This window comes from Chelonia mydas, chromosome 20 (genome assembly GCF_015237465.2).
Source record: "Chelonia mydas isolate rCheMyd1 chromosome 20, rCheMyd1.pri.v2, whole genome shotgun sequence".
In the NCBI taxonomy this organism is placed as follows: domain Eukaryota; kingdom Metazoa; phylum Chordata; order Testudines; family Cheloniidae; genus Chelonia; species Chelonia mydas.
This window is the reverse complement of record NC_051260.2, coordinates 16,796,321-16,811,622: the sequence shown is the minus strand read 5'-3', so window position 1 is coordinate 16,811,622 and position 15,302 is coordinate 16,796,321. Positions and strand designations below refer to the sequence as shown.

The following is a 15,302-nucleotide window of genomic DNA, read 5'->3' as shown; positions in this document are numbered from 1 at the left end:
GTCAAGGGGCCCGTACCCCCCCATTCCTCCCTGGGGCAAGAGGCACCATAGCCCCCCCCGGGATCAAGGGGCCCGTACCCCCATCCCCCACCCCTGGGACAAGAGGCACCATAGCCCCCCCCCCCGGGATCAAGAGGCCCGTACCCCCCATCCCCCACCCCTGGGACAAGAGGCACCATAGCCCCCCCCGGATCAAGGGGCCGGTACCCCCCATCCCCCACCCCCGGGGCGACAGGCACCATAGCCCCCCCCCGGATCAAGGGGCCCGTACCCCCCACCCCTGGGGCGACGGGCACCAGAGCCCCCCCCCGGGCAAGGGGCCTGTACCCCCCCATCCCCCATCCCCGGGATCAAGGGGCCCCTACCCCCCCGCAGCCCAGGCGGTGATAGCTGCCCCGCCGTGGAGGTAACCCCGCCCCTTTTCCCTGAGGAGGCGGGGCACGGCCGTGCAGGTTCCCATGGCAACCATCACGGCTGGCCTCTCTTCCGGTGCGAGGGGGCTCCGGCTTCCGGTCATGCGCGGCGAGCGGCGCACGCGCACGCAGCCGCTCCGTCATTGGCGTGGGCGGGGCGCTTGGCGCGGAGCAGCGGGGCCGGCGGAGAGGGGGCGAGCCGGGGGCGGGGTAAGGGTCACTGCGGGCGGCTGGGGGAGGGGGTAAGGGTCAGTGGGGGAGGGGGCTGGGGTAAGGGTCAGTGGGGGTGGGGGAGGAGGGAAGGGGTAAGGGTCGGTGGGGGTGGGGGTAAGGGTCAGTGGGGGAGGAGGGAAGGGGTAAGGGTCGGTGGGGGAGGAGGGAAGGGGTAAGGGTCACTAGGGAGGGGGTAAGGGTCAGTGGGGGTGGGGGAGGAGGGAAGGGGTAAGGGTCAGTGGGGGAGGGGGCTGGGGTAAGGGTCATTAGGGAGGGGGTAAGGGTCAGTGGGGGTGGGGGAGGAGGGAAGGGGTACGGGTCGGTGGGGGAGGAGGGAAGGGGTAAGGGTCAGTGGGGGAGGGGGCGGGGGTAAGGGTCATTAGGGAGGGGGTAAGGGTCAGTGGGGGTGGGGGAGGAGGGAAGGGGTACGGGTCAGGGGTGGAGGAGGGGGCTGGGGTAAGGGTCACTGGGGGAGGGGGTAAGGGTCAGTGGGGTAAGGGTCACTAGGGGTGGGGGAGGAGGGAAGGGGTAAGGGTCAGTGGGGGTGGGGGCTGGGGTAAGGGTCACTAGGGAGGGGGTAAGGGTCAGTGGGGGTGGGGGAGGAGGGAAGGGGTAAGGGTCAGTGGGGGAGGGGGCTGGGGTAAGGGTCATTAGGGAGGGGGTAAGGGTCAGTGGGGGAGGGGGAGGAGGGAAGGGGTACGGGTCAGGGGTGGAGGAGGGGGCTGGGGTAAGGGTCACTGGGGAGGGGGTAAGGGTCGGTGGGGGAGGAGGGAAGGGGTAAGGGTCAGTGGGGGAGGGGGCTGGGGTAAGGGTCATTAGGGAGGGGGTAAGGGTCAGTGGGGGAGGGGGAGGAGGGAAGGGGTACGGGTCAGGGGTGGAGGAGGGGGCTGGGGTAAGGGTCACTGGGGGAGGGGGTAAGGGTCAGTGGGGTAAGGGTCACTAGGGGTGGGGGAGGAGGGAAGGGGTAAGGGTCAGTGGGGGTGGGGGCTGGGGTAAGGGTCACTAGGGGTGGGGGAGGGGGAGGTGGTAAGGGTCAGTGGGGGAGAGGGCTGGGGTAAGGGTCACTAGGGAGGGGGTAAGGGTCAGTGGGGGTGGGGGAGGAGGGAAGGGGTACGGGTCAGGGGTGGAGGAGGGGGCTGGGGTAAGGGTCACTGGGGAGGGTGTAAGGGTCAGTGGGGGAGGGGGCTGAGGTAAGAGTCACTAGCGGTGGGGGAGGAGGGAGGGGGTAAGGGGCTCTGAGGGTAGCGGGTTGGTGAGGATGGTTGGCAGGCACTGGGACGGGCTCTGAGTGGAGCGTGAAGTCTGGGGCAGGACTTGGAAGGAAGCACTGTGGGGGAGGGCCAGGCTGGGCCGACTCACCTGTGGAACTGGTCACACAAGACACTGGTTCAACAGTGTATCCTGGATTTATACCTTTGTCCAATATCATTCCCAGCACTGACCAGCAGACCCCACTCTGCTCCCAGCGCTGGGAACAGGACCCAGGAGTCCTGGCTCCCAGCCCCCTGCTCTAGCACGGCTTCTCCAGCTGAGTTTCTGACCATCTGTTCTTATCCCCACACTTCCCCATGTGTGTCGGCTTCTCCTTGCCTCTGCCCCTTTTAGGATTTTGGATTCTGGCTCCTCCTCCCAGCCCCACAAAGGTAGTCCTGCCAGTGCTTGCTCTGCTAAGAAGCCCTGACTTTTTGTTTCTCTCTTAGATCCTTTCCTGGAAGCCCAGGTGGACGCGCAGCCCTATCTCTGCCAAAATGACCTCCCTGGTAAGTTCTCAGTTTCCCAAACTTGGAGCCATCATAGGTTTGGGAAATACGCCCTGTGTGCTTGGCCTAGACTGATACGCCCATCTAGTTTGGTATCCAGTCTTCAAGTGACATGTCATGAGTGCCTCAGAAGAAGCTGCTAACCCCTCATCGCCTGCCAGCTCTCCTCTTATGTGAAAATCCCTTCGTGACCCCAGCTAATGCCCTGAAGCAAGAGGACAGAGAACCCTTGATAATTTTTCCCCAGCTAGCCTGGCTGCTATTCTTATAGCCATTTCTTGTGTCGCCTGCTGTGATCTTGGGGGGGGCTTCCTAACTAGCCCTTGGCTAACGCACACCTCTGAAAGGAAACCTCAATCTTTGTTCTCTCCCCAGGGCACGAGTAGCCAGTCGGTTACAGAGTATGTGGTGCGAGTACCCAAGTGAGTCCTCTCTTACTTCCCAGCCCTCTCTGCTTATGTGGCACCTTGCTGAAAGCTTATCTCCGTGGGGAAAACAGCGGAGATGGGGGAGTCCCTTGCATTGCTAGGTCAAATCAAGCTCAGGTCACTGTTCTCTGGCAATGGATGAACCGAGCTGTAGGTCTCAGCCTGTCTCCCTGGCTGTCCAGCCTCTGTTTTGTTTGATCTAAACAGCAGGCTCATTGCTGGGCCTGGGGCCACGTATATTTGGCGTATTACAGTAACTCCCCAACTGAGATCAGGGCCCTTTGTCCCAGACCTTCCCGGCGTCTGCCCTGAAGAGCTTGCAGTTTAAATAGACAAAAGGGTGGGGAAGAGAAACTGAGCCATGGAGCAGGAATGTGGTTTGCCCCCGGTCACCGAGTAGGGCAGGGCCGGGAATAGAGCCATGCTGCCTGCTGTATCGTATAAACTGCTGGCTCCTACTGGGCCCTGTGGTGGGCTCAGCACAGAGATGGGGGTCTGAATGGGACCTGGGGGCCAAACGCCCCAGGGAGGGTGGCTGGGCAGGGCTGAGGCACTCTGGCAGCAGGGGTTGGGTAGCTCTGGTGCCTGGGTGTGATTCGCTGCGTGGCTAGCGAGCGCTCAGCATAGCGCCAGGCTTGCAGCAGGGGAACAGCCCTCCTCAAGCTGTAGCCGCTGGCCACTCAGGTTTCTGCCCTCCTCTTGCTGCAGAAACACACCCAAGAAGTACAACATCATGGCCTTCAACGCCGCCGACAAGGTCAACTTCACCACCTGGCACCAGGTAGGGTGCTGCCATAGCTGCGCCCCCTAGCCCCACATAGCAAGGGCAGCCTGCCTGCTGCTTGGAGGCACTTCCAGGTGCCAGAGCTCCCTCTGCGCTGACGGCCTGGCCCCTCGAGCGGGGTGCTGGACTCTGGATGGATCAATAGTTGTCACTGCATCTGGCGCCGGGCCTGCCAGCAAGGCTAGAAATACTGGGCCCAGCATCCCCCATAATGCGCTGGACCACAGGGCAGCCTCTTGCTCCTGCCCACCCATGCTGGGGAACACATCAGGGTCCATCTGGCCCCACCCCCTGCACTGATCGATCCCTGATACTGCAGACAGCGGCGAGCCCTCTCTCGGTGCCCCAGGTGCAGGGCTGTTCTCTGGGCCTGGCGAGGGATCCCAGGAGGTGACTTGGTTTCAGCCCTGAAGCCCAGCGTTCACTCTGGCTCTTAGCGTGCGGAGTTGTGGGCGGCCTGGACCGGGTCACTCCACGGCCATCGCTAGCTTGGCGCTGCCGGGAGCTGAGTGGGGGTACTGCCATGCAGCGCTGGGGGACTGGACGCACGAGGTGACCAAGCAGGGGGGCTTTTCCCTCCCCAGGGCCGGGGAGGTGACGTTCTCCTTTGCTCCCTCTCCTAGGCAAAAATGGAGCGAGATCTCAGCAACAAGAAGATCTACCAGGAAGAGGAGATGCCAGAGTCGGGGGCTGGCAGCGAGTTCAACCGCAAGCTGCGCGAGGAGGCACGCCGCAAGAAGTATGGCATTGTCCTCCGGGAGTTCAAGCCCGAGGACCAGCCCTGGATCCTCAAGGTCAACGGCAAAGCTGGGCGCAAGTGAGTGGGGGTCCCAGGGGCTGAACTGTGAGTGCTGGGTCCAAACACACGAGCCCCTCCAGTCTGCGCTCCAAGCCCCAGCTGTGTTGGCCAGCAGCCTCCTTTGGAGAGGGAGAGTTGGAGTGGCACTAACGCCATGCCACGGGGCAGAGGAAGAACCCAGGAATCCTAGGTCGCTGTCCCTGCTCTGGCCACTAGACATCACTCCCTCTGAGCCAGGAGTGAAGCCTAGGAGTCCTGCCTCCCCAGCCTCCTTGATTTAACTACTAGTTCTGCTCCCTTCCCAGAGCCTGCAATAGAACCCAGGGTCCTGGCTTCCAGCCCCACCTGCTGGGCCATTCGGCCAGATCCCAGGTGCCCCCCTGAATCCAGCTCTCCCTTTCCCTCATGCCCAGGTTCAAAGGGGTGAAGAAGGGCGGCGTGACCGAGAACGCCTCCTACTACATCTTCACGCAGTGCCCCGACGGCGCCTTTGAGGCCTTCCCGGTTAGCAACTGGTACAACTTCACCCCTGTGGCCAAGCATCGCACCCTGACGGCCGAGGAGGCGGAGGAGGAGTGGGAGCGGTGAGTGAGGGCATGGGCTGCCCCTGCCCTGCTGTCACCAGGAGTCCTGGCACTCAGTGCTCTAACTTGCGGGACCCCCCTCCCCTCCCTACAAGGGGAATAGAACCCAGGAGTCCTGGCTGCCAGCTCCCCTGCTCTACCCACTAGACCCAAACCGAGATTGTTCCAGGAATTGGCTGACACAGGAAGGGCTGTGCTTCTGGCAGATTGGAGCTGGAGGACGGGCTGGGAGTCCAATGTCTGGGTATGGCCCGTGCTGCATCTGGGGCTCCTTGCGGCCTGCACGGCATCACAGGGTGAGGAGTCCACTCTGCATGGCCAGGAGGTTGGTCTGGTGACTGGCGCGGGCCCAGCTGCTGCTAGAGGCCTCCCCTGGTCCTCTCCCTGGCTGCTTCCACCAGGGCAGGCGTGGAGCTCAGCACCGGCCTCTCTGGGTCCAGCACCCCCCTTCCAGCCTGGTACCAGGGAGCCCTGCTCCTTTCCCTGTGGATCATATAGGCTTTGGGGAGTCCCTTCTCCCCACCCCCCCTTGCAATCCCAACAACAGCCTCATAGGGCTGGGTTTCACTCCGTCCCGGCAGAGCCCCTCTCCCCTGTGGCAGGGCCAGGCAGTGGAGGGGTCCCACCCCCAGCGTTCTCACCCTCCGCCCTCTCCCTCCCAGGCGGAACAAGGTGCTGAACCACTTCACCATCATGCAGCAGCGGCGGCTGAAGGACCAGGATGACGAGGAGGAAGAGAAGGAGAAGAAGACCAAGAAGAAGAGCAGCGAGCTGAAGATCCACGACCTGGAGGACGACCTGGAGATGAGCTCAGACGAGAGCGAGCTGAGTGACGCTGACGGTGAGGGGCCCCTGGAGGCTGAGGCAGCCCTGCTGCCCTGGGACCACCAGCACCTCTTTCTGTTGCCCTGAGGTCACTGAGACAGCCCTGGCTTGGGTCTTCAGCCCAGTGCTGCCCCCTGCTGGGGGTCACAGGCGTAGAACAGCGACCCCTTTCTCACTTATTGCATGGGAGACGTAGCCCTGTGTCCTGGCTAACAGGTGAGCTGGCTACTGCCTAGGCCTGTGTCATGAACCCCGCCAGCATCCACGTAGCTTGGGGCCCAGGCTGACCCCTGTGCCTTCGAAGCATGGTGCTACCCCTCTGAGAGCCTGCAGCCTGTCAGGAGTCCCCATATAGAACCCTGGGGTCCTGGTTCTCAGCCCCTCCCTCTAATCCCACTCCCCCTCTCTCGCTGGGCCCGTGGCTGTCACCTCCACGCCAGCTCTTGCCATGACCTTGCCACTGAGTCAACCGCGAGCTGTTTCCCATAATGCTACAGGGGAGAAGGCAGCCAAGCCCCAGAAGAAAACTCCGCTGACCAAGAAGAAGAAGAAGAAGAAGAAGGGCTCGGACGATGAGGCCTTCGAGGACAGTGACGACGGAGACTTTGAGGGGCAGGAAGTAGATTACATGTCAGACGGATCCAGGTAAGGGTGGGGCCCTAGGGGCAGGGTCTGCTCCACCCCTCCCCACCGGAACGGGGTGCCTGGCCCAGCTCCACTAGGCTCCTTACCTGGCGCTGCCTGTGCCCATTAAGCAGCTTGTTCTGTTCCCCACCTGTCCTGGGAACGTAGATCTCTGCTGTACCCTGCACAGTTAGTCTAGGCAGAGGCAGGTTCCCTCCCCCACCCCCTCTGTGCCCGGCTGTGTCCATTCAAATCCTTCCCGTGTCTTGCAGCAGTTCGCAGGAGGAGGCAACAGTGGGGAAGCCCAAGGTGACAAAGGAAGAGGACGGTCCCAAAGGTACGTGGCAGATACGGGGCCACTGTTGGTACCGCTGAGACCTGGCGGAGGCAGCCCCCGTTGGACCTCAGCGGGGCCCTTGGTGCCATCGCGACTGGTTGGAAATTCTCCATCGAGGCTGCTTTCCGGTGGAGAATCAGGTGTTCAACAATGTTCTGCAAAAAGCGTCCGTTTTCCATCCAAAAATCCGGTTGCTTTAATAGAAAACCGGCAAGTGAAATAGCTGGTTTCGGCTGTGCTGCCCCAGTGCCTTGCGGGACATGGGGCCTCTGGCCCCCGCTTCCCACCCCCATAACCTCAGCAGCACCTTGCTCCTGAACTGGCTTGCGGGGGGTTGTTGGCAGGCCCAGCCAGTGCTGAGCTGTTCAGCCCTTGCGGGAGGGGCTGCGGGGTAAGAAGAGGGCTGCGGGGCCCTGGGTTGGAAACGCCCAGCACGAGGGCTTGGTAAGTCAGGCAGTGGGAGCTCACTGCTCTGTGGGCATCGAATCCAGGAAGCCCTTTCTCTTGGAGGTTACTGTGGCTCATAGGCAGTGGGCTATGGTCCCGTGGGCCGGCCGCAAGCCGGGCTCCACCGCTGCAAAACGGCTCCTTCTTGCCCCCTGAGCCGGCTGTCGGTTGGCTGCCCAGGGATCGACGAGGCGAGCGAGAGCAGCGAGGAGAGCGAGGAGGAGAAGCCTGCCGAGGAGAAGGAGGAGGAGGAAGAAGAGAAGAAGGCCCCCACCCCTCAGGAGAAGAAGAAAAAAAAGGGTGAATGTTTTGGGGAGGGAGGGGGCTGTGCTGCGGGGGCCCAAGGGTGGCAGTCTCTGCTGCTGGGTCATCAAATGGGCACTGAGCTACACTGTGTCTCAGTGGGGATAGAGCTGGGGCGGGAACTAGGACTCCTGGGTTCTTTCTCTAACTGCCACTCGCTCACTCAAGCCTCTGGTCACTTTCCCTCCCCTCAGGTAGGGCTGGTGCTGATCCCCCATGGGGGTGTCTGGGGGAGGAGCTATGAAATCACTTTGAGATCCTCGGGGAGGTGCTACAGAAACCCCTCCTCGTTAACCCTTACAGCGCTGGTATCTACCAACCGGCCTCCTCCAAAGGGAGCTGCAGAGGGGACAGGACCCTTCCCTGTGCTGCCCCACATCCCACCCCTCAGTTGATGCTGTGTCAGCTGACCCAAGGGCAGGGGGAGCTTCCCCTCACTGCGGGGGTGCTGTGGCTGGAACTCCTCGCCCACTTCACAGCCCAAGGCTTTTGGTTCAGGTCTCTGGCTGGCCTAGAAATAAGCTTCCTCTGGACTGAGTATGCTGACCGAAGAGCCCTGGGGTGGCTAGAGCCAGGGGCCATGGGAGGTCGTAGAGAGAGAGAGAGCTCTGACCCCAAGCACCCCAGAGGGGCTGGAGATTGACAGGTGATTCAGAGGGGAGGGACTTGCTCTGACCACGCCCGTACCATGTGTTCCAGACAGCAGTGATGAGTCGGAGACGTCAGAGGAGAGCGACATCGACAGCGAAGCGTCCTCTGCACTCTTCATGGCGGTAACCCCGACCCGCGTCCTTTGGGGGCGGGGCTGGCTGGGTTGCCCGCTTGGGGGCTCTGGATGCTTGGGGTCTTGAGAGGATCCCAAACCTTTAGCTCTTCTTTGACCAATGTCCCCATGGGTGCTCTGCGTTAGGTGTGTGTGCGTGCGTCCCTGTGCCTAGGAGCACAGGGTTTTGTAGCAGCGCCATTTGGGCCACACTTGTGCTCCCCCACTTTGCGCCCTGTGTGGCAGCTGTGTAGCTCTGTGCGGCCCAGCTGCCCTTGGCCTGAGCACCCCTAGCGAGTCTCCAGGTGCCTCGGTTCTCGTTCCGTAGCATTTGTTACAATTTTAGTCAGTTTCCATTTTCCCTCTTTTCCCCCCATTTCCTTGTCATTACCCCCGTAGGTTGATTCCAATCAGGGGGTTATGCCTGGATCCCCCGGATTCAAACAGTGCCTCTCCTGCCAGGAGGCCATCCCCGTCGGTGACGGGCACCCCCATTGCCTCCGGTGCTTGGGAGAGGCACACGTGCCCCAAAAGTGCACGCATTGCCTTAACCTTAAGGCTCACAGTCAGAAAGCCCGTGACCTGAAGGCAAAACCCCAAACGAAGGAGCACTCGCTGCGGCCAGCCTCAGACCCTGGTCCCGGGACCCGCCCTGGACAACAGTCACCGTCAGCACCAGCTGCTCCGTACTCCCTGCGGGCTACGAAGAGGAAATCAACAGATTCCTCGCGAAAAGACACTAAAAAGTGAGCCTCACGTCCGCCCACCAAGGAGCCATGGAAAAGAAAGAGGTCCCCAGCGAGATCAGTAGCTTTGGCCCCGACAGGTATAATACTGAGCACCTATGACGCTCCTGGGACCTCCGGTATCGTCAATGCCGGTAAGTCCAAGGACCCCAAGAGGGCAAGACTGGACAAGCCTGCACCGTCGGACGACAGAGGCAAGGAAAAACCCAAAGCCTCAAAGACGGAACCGACCAGCCCCATGGCACCGGGCACTTTGGCGCCGCCTGCTGGACATTCAGCGGCACATAGAACAACCTTGGCGCTGACAAGACAGTCAACACTGACACAACTGCCTCCCACGGTACCGAAGATGCCCCAGGAGTTTAGATTCCCAAAAGACGGATTGATCTCTGAGATGCCAGAGTCTCCACCGCTCCATACTGGGACAGCTGCAGTACACGCCAAACCGCCGGAGGCGCACATGGTACCCACCCGCTCACCCTCACCATCCAGGACTGCCCCCTCCTTCTCCAGTGGAGATGAGGAGGAAAATGATGCTTACTCTGTGCCTTCACGCAGCTGCCCTTCACGTCGGGGTGCTGCACGACTTGACTCTTCTGCCCGCCATAGGTACCAGGAGCCCAGAGGTGACCCAACACCCTGGTATGGACTCCCATGGATGCCCCCCTTCATGCCTGTGCCCCAACAATGGCCTTGCTGGGATCCATGGGCCGCTTACAGGCAACAGTTTTCCAGGCCATCCAATACCCAGAGGGAGGAACTGAGGCACTCCCTGTCATCTTCAGTATCCAGACCTCCCGAGCCTGAAGAAGAATCTGTCAAGGAGCAGGAGGAAAGGCTCAAGCAGGAAGCTACGCCTGCACCCAATATACCGTCGTCCTCAGCGGCCAAAGCAGTCGTGCCTCCCCCTCCGTTATCGGCTGATGATGATTTCCGACAGCGTCAGGAGCTGTTCAGACAGATCGCAGATTCTCTCCACATCCCATTAGAGGAACCAAGAGAGTCGCGATGCATGTTTCTGGATATACTGCCCACATCAACCAAGATCGGGTTGCCTATACTTAAGGCCCTCTTAGACCCAGCTAAAGCGGTCTGGCAAACTCCAGCCACGATCCCTCCCACCTGTAAGAGGGCTGAGAAGAACTATATTGTCCCCTCAAAGGACATGGAGTTTTTATCTTCGCTGCCCACACCAAATTCAATGGTGGTCTTGGCGGTGAACGAAAGGGAGAGACTACGTCTGACCAACCCGTATGACAAAGATTGGAAGAAACTAGATTTGCTGGGCCGTAAAGCATACTCCTCGGCAGCTCTCCAATTCCGAATTGCCAATTACAAGGCATTCATGTCAAGGTATAATCACACGAACTATTCAAAACTGAACAAATTTATTCAATGTATCCCAGAGGACAAGAGAGAACAATTCTAGGCAATCGTGACAGAGGGACAGCTGCTGGCAAGGACGGCATTCCAAGCATCCCTAGATGCAGCAGACACAGCTGCTCGCTCCATAGCAACAGCAGTGGTCATGAGGCGAGCTTTGTGGCTACGTCTTTCGGGACTCCCAAAGTACATACAAGCGACAGTGGAGGATTTTCCCTTTGAAGGCTCCAACTTATTTGCCAAGAAGACCGATGACTATTTCCACTCCATCCGGGCTGCAAGAGAGACGCTGAGAGCATTACATGTCTCCACACCTGTACCAAGAAGGCGGCAGAATAGATACCATGCTACCTCGAGATCTCGAACCTCTGCAGTTCCCCCACCTCAACAACACTACGACCCGGAAATGACCGATACCTCCCAAATGTAACCGCCCCCGACATGGTCAAGTGCATCTCACCAACCCACCTCACAACAGGCATTTTGAAAATGGGATCGAGGCTCCGAGATGCCTCCTGGCTCCATGTGCTGTGACCACCAGAAAACATCCATCAGTTTGGCAACCGCCTGACCCCGTTCTACCCAGTGTCACCTTGGATAAGTGGGTGTTGGAAATGGTCAACAACGGATACTTGATTCAATTTCTCTCTCTCCCTCCCTCTCCCCCCCACCCCACCCCCTGGCACCTTCTGCAGGAAGAAATAATCCACTCGGGGGCTGTAGAGCCAGTTCTGATCCAACACCACGGGAGAAGCTTTTATTCCAACTATTCCCTCATGCCAAAAAAGAGCAGCGGGTGGAGACCCAGTCTAGACATGAGAACGCTCAACAAGTTCGTTCGTTCAACAACGATGATTCAGCATGGTCACGTTAGCAACAATAATCCCAACACTGGACCAGTGGGATTGATCTCGGCCCTCAACCTCCTAGATGCATGTTTTCACATTACCATACACCATCTCCCAGAGATTCCTCAGATTTGTTCTGGGCTTGGATCCCAGCCAGTACAAAGTACTTCCCTTTGGCCTCTGGCCCCAGGGAAGCTCCTTGTGGTGTGGTGCACCTCCGCCAACAGGCAATTATGATATTCCCATACTCGTCTAATTGCCTTCTTAAAGCCCCCCCTTGAGACGACACAGTCCTGGCTACACAGAGAACTATGGACCTTTTCTCACAACTAGGCCTTCAAATAAACACTCAAAAATCAACACTGACATCTACCGCATCTGGGGTTCATTGGGCCCTACCCTGCCGCAGTGGAGGCCAAAGCCTCCTGACCAACACACAGACTTGCCAGCCTTGGCAATTTGATCTCCACGGTACCAAACCAGTCCGCAGGTATCGGCCAGAACATGTAGACAACTACCAGGGCATATGGCAGGCCACGCAGGTGTGGCTCCGGACAGTATACGTTCCGCACAGGCACAACTTAAACAAATCTCTCTCAAAGCCAGTCGTACCCGTGTGAATGGAAAAGATTCCAGACCTGGTGCAACAAAAAGCACGTTTCAGCTATAACCTCTCCCTTGTCACTGGTACTGGACTGCATCTTGGAACTAAAAAGGCCAGGGCTGTCCTCGAGTTCAATCAGAATGCATCTTGCAGCCATCCCAGCCTTCCGCCGCAAGGTTGCCGGCCCCTCAATGTTCACCCACCCTGTAACAAGATGGTTTCTCAGAGGAATTTGAAATCTCTACCTTGAAGTAAGAGATCCCGCTGTACCTTGGGACCTTAACCTAATCATGCGATGCCTGACTGGACACTCCTTGGATCCCATGATGACCTACCTGCTCGTTCATAGACTGTCTTCGTTGACAGATGTTTCTCGTTACCCCATCCCAATATAATCTTCAACGATAGTTTCGTTGAGACCTCATCCAAAGTTACTTCCTAAAATACCATCATTGTCCTTAAACCGCATAGAACTAAACGTTCCACACGCTAGATGGGTGCTTGCCTCCGACCTTGAAAGGACTAACCCTTTCAGAAAGATCGGAGATCAGCCATATCTAAACAAAGACTTTCAAAACAGGTTTCTGACTGCATTCACCTTTGCTGTTGTCAACCCGATTTGCCCCTGAAGGCACTCCACACGATCGATTTCCACCTCTCTAGTTTTCCCGACCCATGTACCGATCACGGACAATGGTAAAGCGGCGATCTGGGCGTTGGCACGCACATTCCCAGAGCATTACGCCATTGTGAGAGTCTCGACAGCAGATGCTCACTAGGATTGTCCATGTGATCGTCGCTAACAAATCCAACTCTGAAGCCCTAGCCTTCCAGTGGGGGGGCACTGTTCTCCTGTCACCTAAAGTGGAGCACCCACAGGGACACGACTCGCCCTGTGCGGTAACTGAGGTTCTTCGAGACGGGTGTCCCTGCGGGTGCTCCACTGCTCGCCCTCCTCCCTCTGCTTCAGAGTTCAGCCAGGGGCTCTGCGGTAGAGAAGGAGCTGAGGGCAGTTGGGCCGCACAGCGCTACATAGCCACCGCACACGGCGCGAGATGGGGTAGCACCTGTGCGGCCCAAACGGGCGCTGCTATGGAAAATCTCTGACCCTAAGCGCAGGGACGTGGCACCCGCAGGGACACGCATCTCAGAGAACAAGGTTCCTGCACAGGGTGAGTAACCTTTTCTCCCCAGGCGGCCGGCTGAGAGCTAACTTCCCTTCTGGCTTGTGTACGCCGAGCTGAGGGTGTTCTTAGCCTGGCTCCTGGGGGGATGGGGACCCCCATCTTGCTGACCGCCTCCAGCTGGAGGCCTCAGCAGAGAGCCCAAGGCCCCAATTCCCCTTTCGCCCCAGAGGGGTCCCTTCCAGGCTGGGGGCGCTGTGCTTTGCTCCTTGTGGCAGCAAAGGGCTGGTGGTTTGGCTCAGGCAGGGGGGGGCCGGACTGGGAACCTGGCAGGGGAGTCCCTTCCCAGGGAGCGGAGTGGGGTGCTGACCCCTCTAGCACTGCTGGACAGGCTGCCCACCATTACAGCCTTGATCTCTCCTCCCTTTCCGGGATAAGGGGACAGTGACCCCACTGCCTTGGCCACACCCCTGTGGAGCCAATTCCACTCTGACTCCCTAGCCCTCCCCTCGGTTCTTACCCGGAGCCGGGAGTCATCTCCCCTTGCTTCTGTGCCATCGTGGAGATGACATCTCAAGTGTGGAGGATGCTGGGGAAGGAGGGGTGCCCAAGTGGGTTGCAGGGGGTGCCTGGTGGTTCCTCTGCACAGCCCCCTGTGCCCTGGCTTGGCTCAGGGTGTGCGGTACGCTAGGAGGAATCTCGGGACGATGCCCAACGCCGGCTCCTCTTCTCACCCGACACCTAGAAGAGGAAAACTCCACCCAAGAAGGAGCGGAAGGGGTCGGCCAGCAGCTCCCGGGGGGACAGCCGCCCAGGGACGCCCCCCGTGGACCCAGGCAGCACATCCTCCACACTGCGTGCTGCAGCCAGCAAGCTGGAGCAAGGTAAGGGCTCGGGCAGGCTGGCCGCATCGGGCTCTGCTGGGGCATCAGCCTGGGGCTTCCAGGCCAGATGTTGGAACAGTCACAAACGCCAGCAGGGGGCAGCGTCCCTCTGCAGCTCACCCAGCCCTTACACCAGCTGTTGAAGGCAGGGAAGGAGGGGTCCCACGTGCAGGGGTCTGGGGAGAACCCCGTGCGGCCTGGTTCCTGACCTCGCCAGCAGAGGGGGCAGGGCGCCTGTTGGTGGGAATTGGGGACAGGTTCTGGGCAGGACACTGAGCTGCTCCGTCTTGGTGTAGGGAAGCGGCAGTCGGGATCCGGTGACCTCCCAGCGGCCAAGAGGCTGAAATTGGACTCGGGACCCCAGACAACCTCGGGCAAGTCCACTCCCCAGCCACAGTCGGGCAAGTCCACCCCCAGCAGCGGGTGAGTGACCGGGGGCGGGGCTTCTCAGCCTGTGGGATCGGGGCCTATTGGCCAATCCCATGGGGATGGGTGGGGCTGCTGCCAGGTGCTATGGTTGGCTGGTGCCACCAGCCGGGAGCGGTCCCAGGGGCGGCAGATGGAAGAGCCTTTGGGGCAGGAGCCAGCACATGGGCTCTGACTGGCTTGTTTGGGGACAGAGCCGGCCCCTGTCCCATTGGGTGGTGCCTGCAGTTCTGCCTGTGGGCATCCCCTTCGGCGCCCAGAACCTCCCGGGCTGTGGCCCGGCCTTCGGCATCCCCGGCTCAGGCCCCATTCTGCCCCCGCAGAGACGTGCAGCTGACGGAAGAGGCTGTGCGCCGCTACCTGACCCGCAAGCCCATGACCACCAAGGACCTGCTGAAGAAGTTCCAGACCAAGAAGACGGGGCTGAGCAGCGAGCAGACGGTGAACGTGCTCGCCCAGATCCTCAAGCGCCTCAACCCCGAGCGCAAAATGATCAACGACAAGATGCACTTCTTCCTGAAGGAGTGAGAGGTGGGGCCTGGGTAGGCCACACCCCCATCCCCTCCCCCACTCAGGCCCAGAGGGCAAAGCTCATCTTCCTTCCTGGGTTCAAAACCTTCCTGCTGTAAGGGCCTGGGCCCCCATGTCAGCTGTGGGGAGACCTGGCCCATAGGGTCCTGCTCCCCAAGGGACCTCAACCCATATCCCTCCGCAGCCCAGATGTGGCCACTTTGTGGTGAGTAGGGACAAGGTAGGCTGGGGGAATGTCCCTGTTACCCCCCTGCCTGCCTTGTTTCCTGAGAGATCTCGCTCAGGGGCAGTCCCTGCGGCCCCTACCTCCCTCGGGCGCTCCCTGGGCCCTGCCCCCAGGGTGTCTGCACGGTGCCCTTGAGAGGGTTGATTCTGTTTCTCCCAAGGTGGGACCAGTGGCTGTCCTGCCCCCTTGTTACAATAAACTGGTGTCTCTTCGTTCCTCCGACCTGCATCAGGGATGGTTTATTGCTCGC

General features: G+C 60.0%; 1 protein-coding gene across 5 annotated transcripts; it reads left to right on the top strand.

Moving 5' to 3' along the window:
• The first annotated feature begins 454 nt into the window (after window positions 1–454).
• Window positions 455–15,272, top strand: GTF2F1 (general transcription factor IIF subunit 1). Of its 5 annotated transcripts, none has more exons than XM_037888115.2 (14): window positions 455–623; window positions 2,327–2,386; window positions 2,762–2,808; window positions 3,523–3,595; window positions 4,222–4,415; window positions 4,811–4,981; window positions 5,644–5,822; window positions 6,304–6,451; window positions 6,703–6,767; window positions 7,395–7,514; window positions 8,217–8,290; window positions 13,731–13,869; window positions 14,166–14,292; window positions 14,619–15,272. In XM_037888115.2, exons 1-14 carry the CDS (start codon window positions 459–461, stop codon window positions 14,821–14,823), a joined length of 1,767 nt encoding a protein of 588 aa, XP_037744043.2. In that variant the 5' UTR covers window positions 455–458; the 3' UTR covers window positions 14,824–15,272. The 5 variants fall into 5 exon arrangements, with proteins under 5 accessions (XP_037744043.2, XP_043388436.1, XP_043388435.1 ...); XM_043532501.1 differs by having other exon boundaries at window positions 506–623; window positions 5,644–5,819; window positions 6,295–6,451; window positions 6,706–6,767; XM_043532500.1 differs by having other exon boundaries at window positions 506–623; window positions 5,644–5,819; window positions 6,295–6,451.
• The last annotated feature ends 30 nt before the right edge of the window (window positions 15,273–15,302 follow it).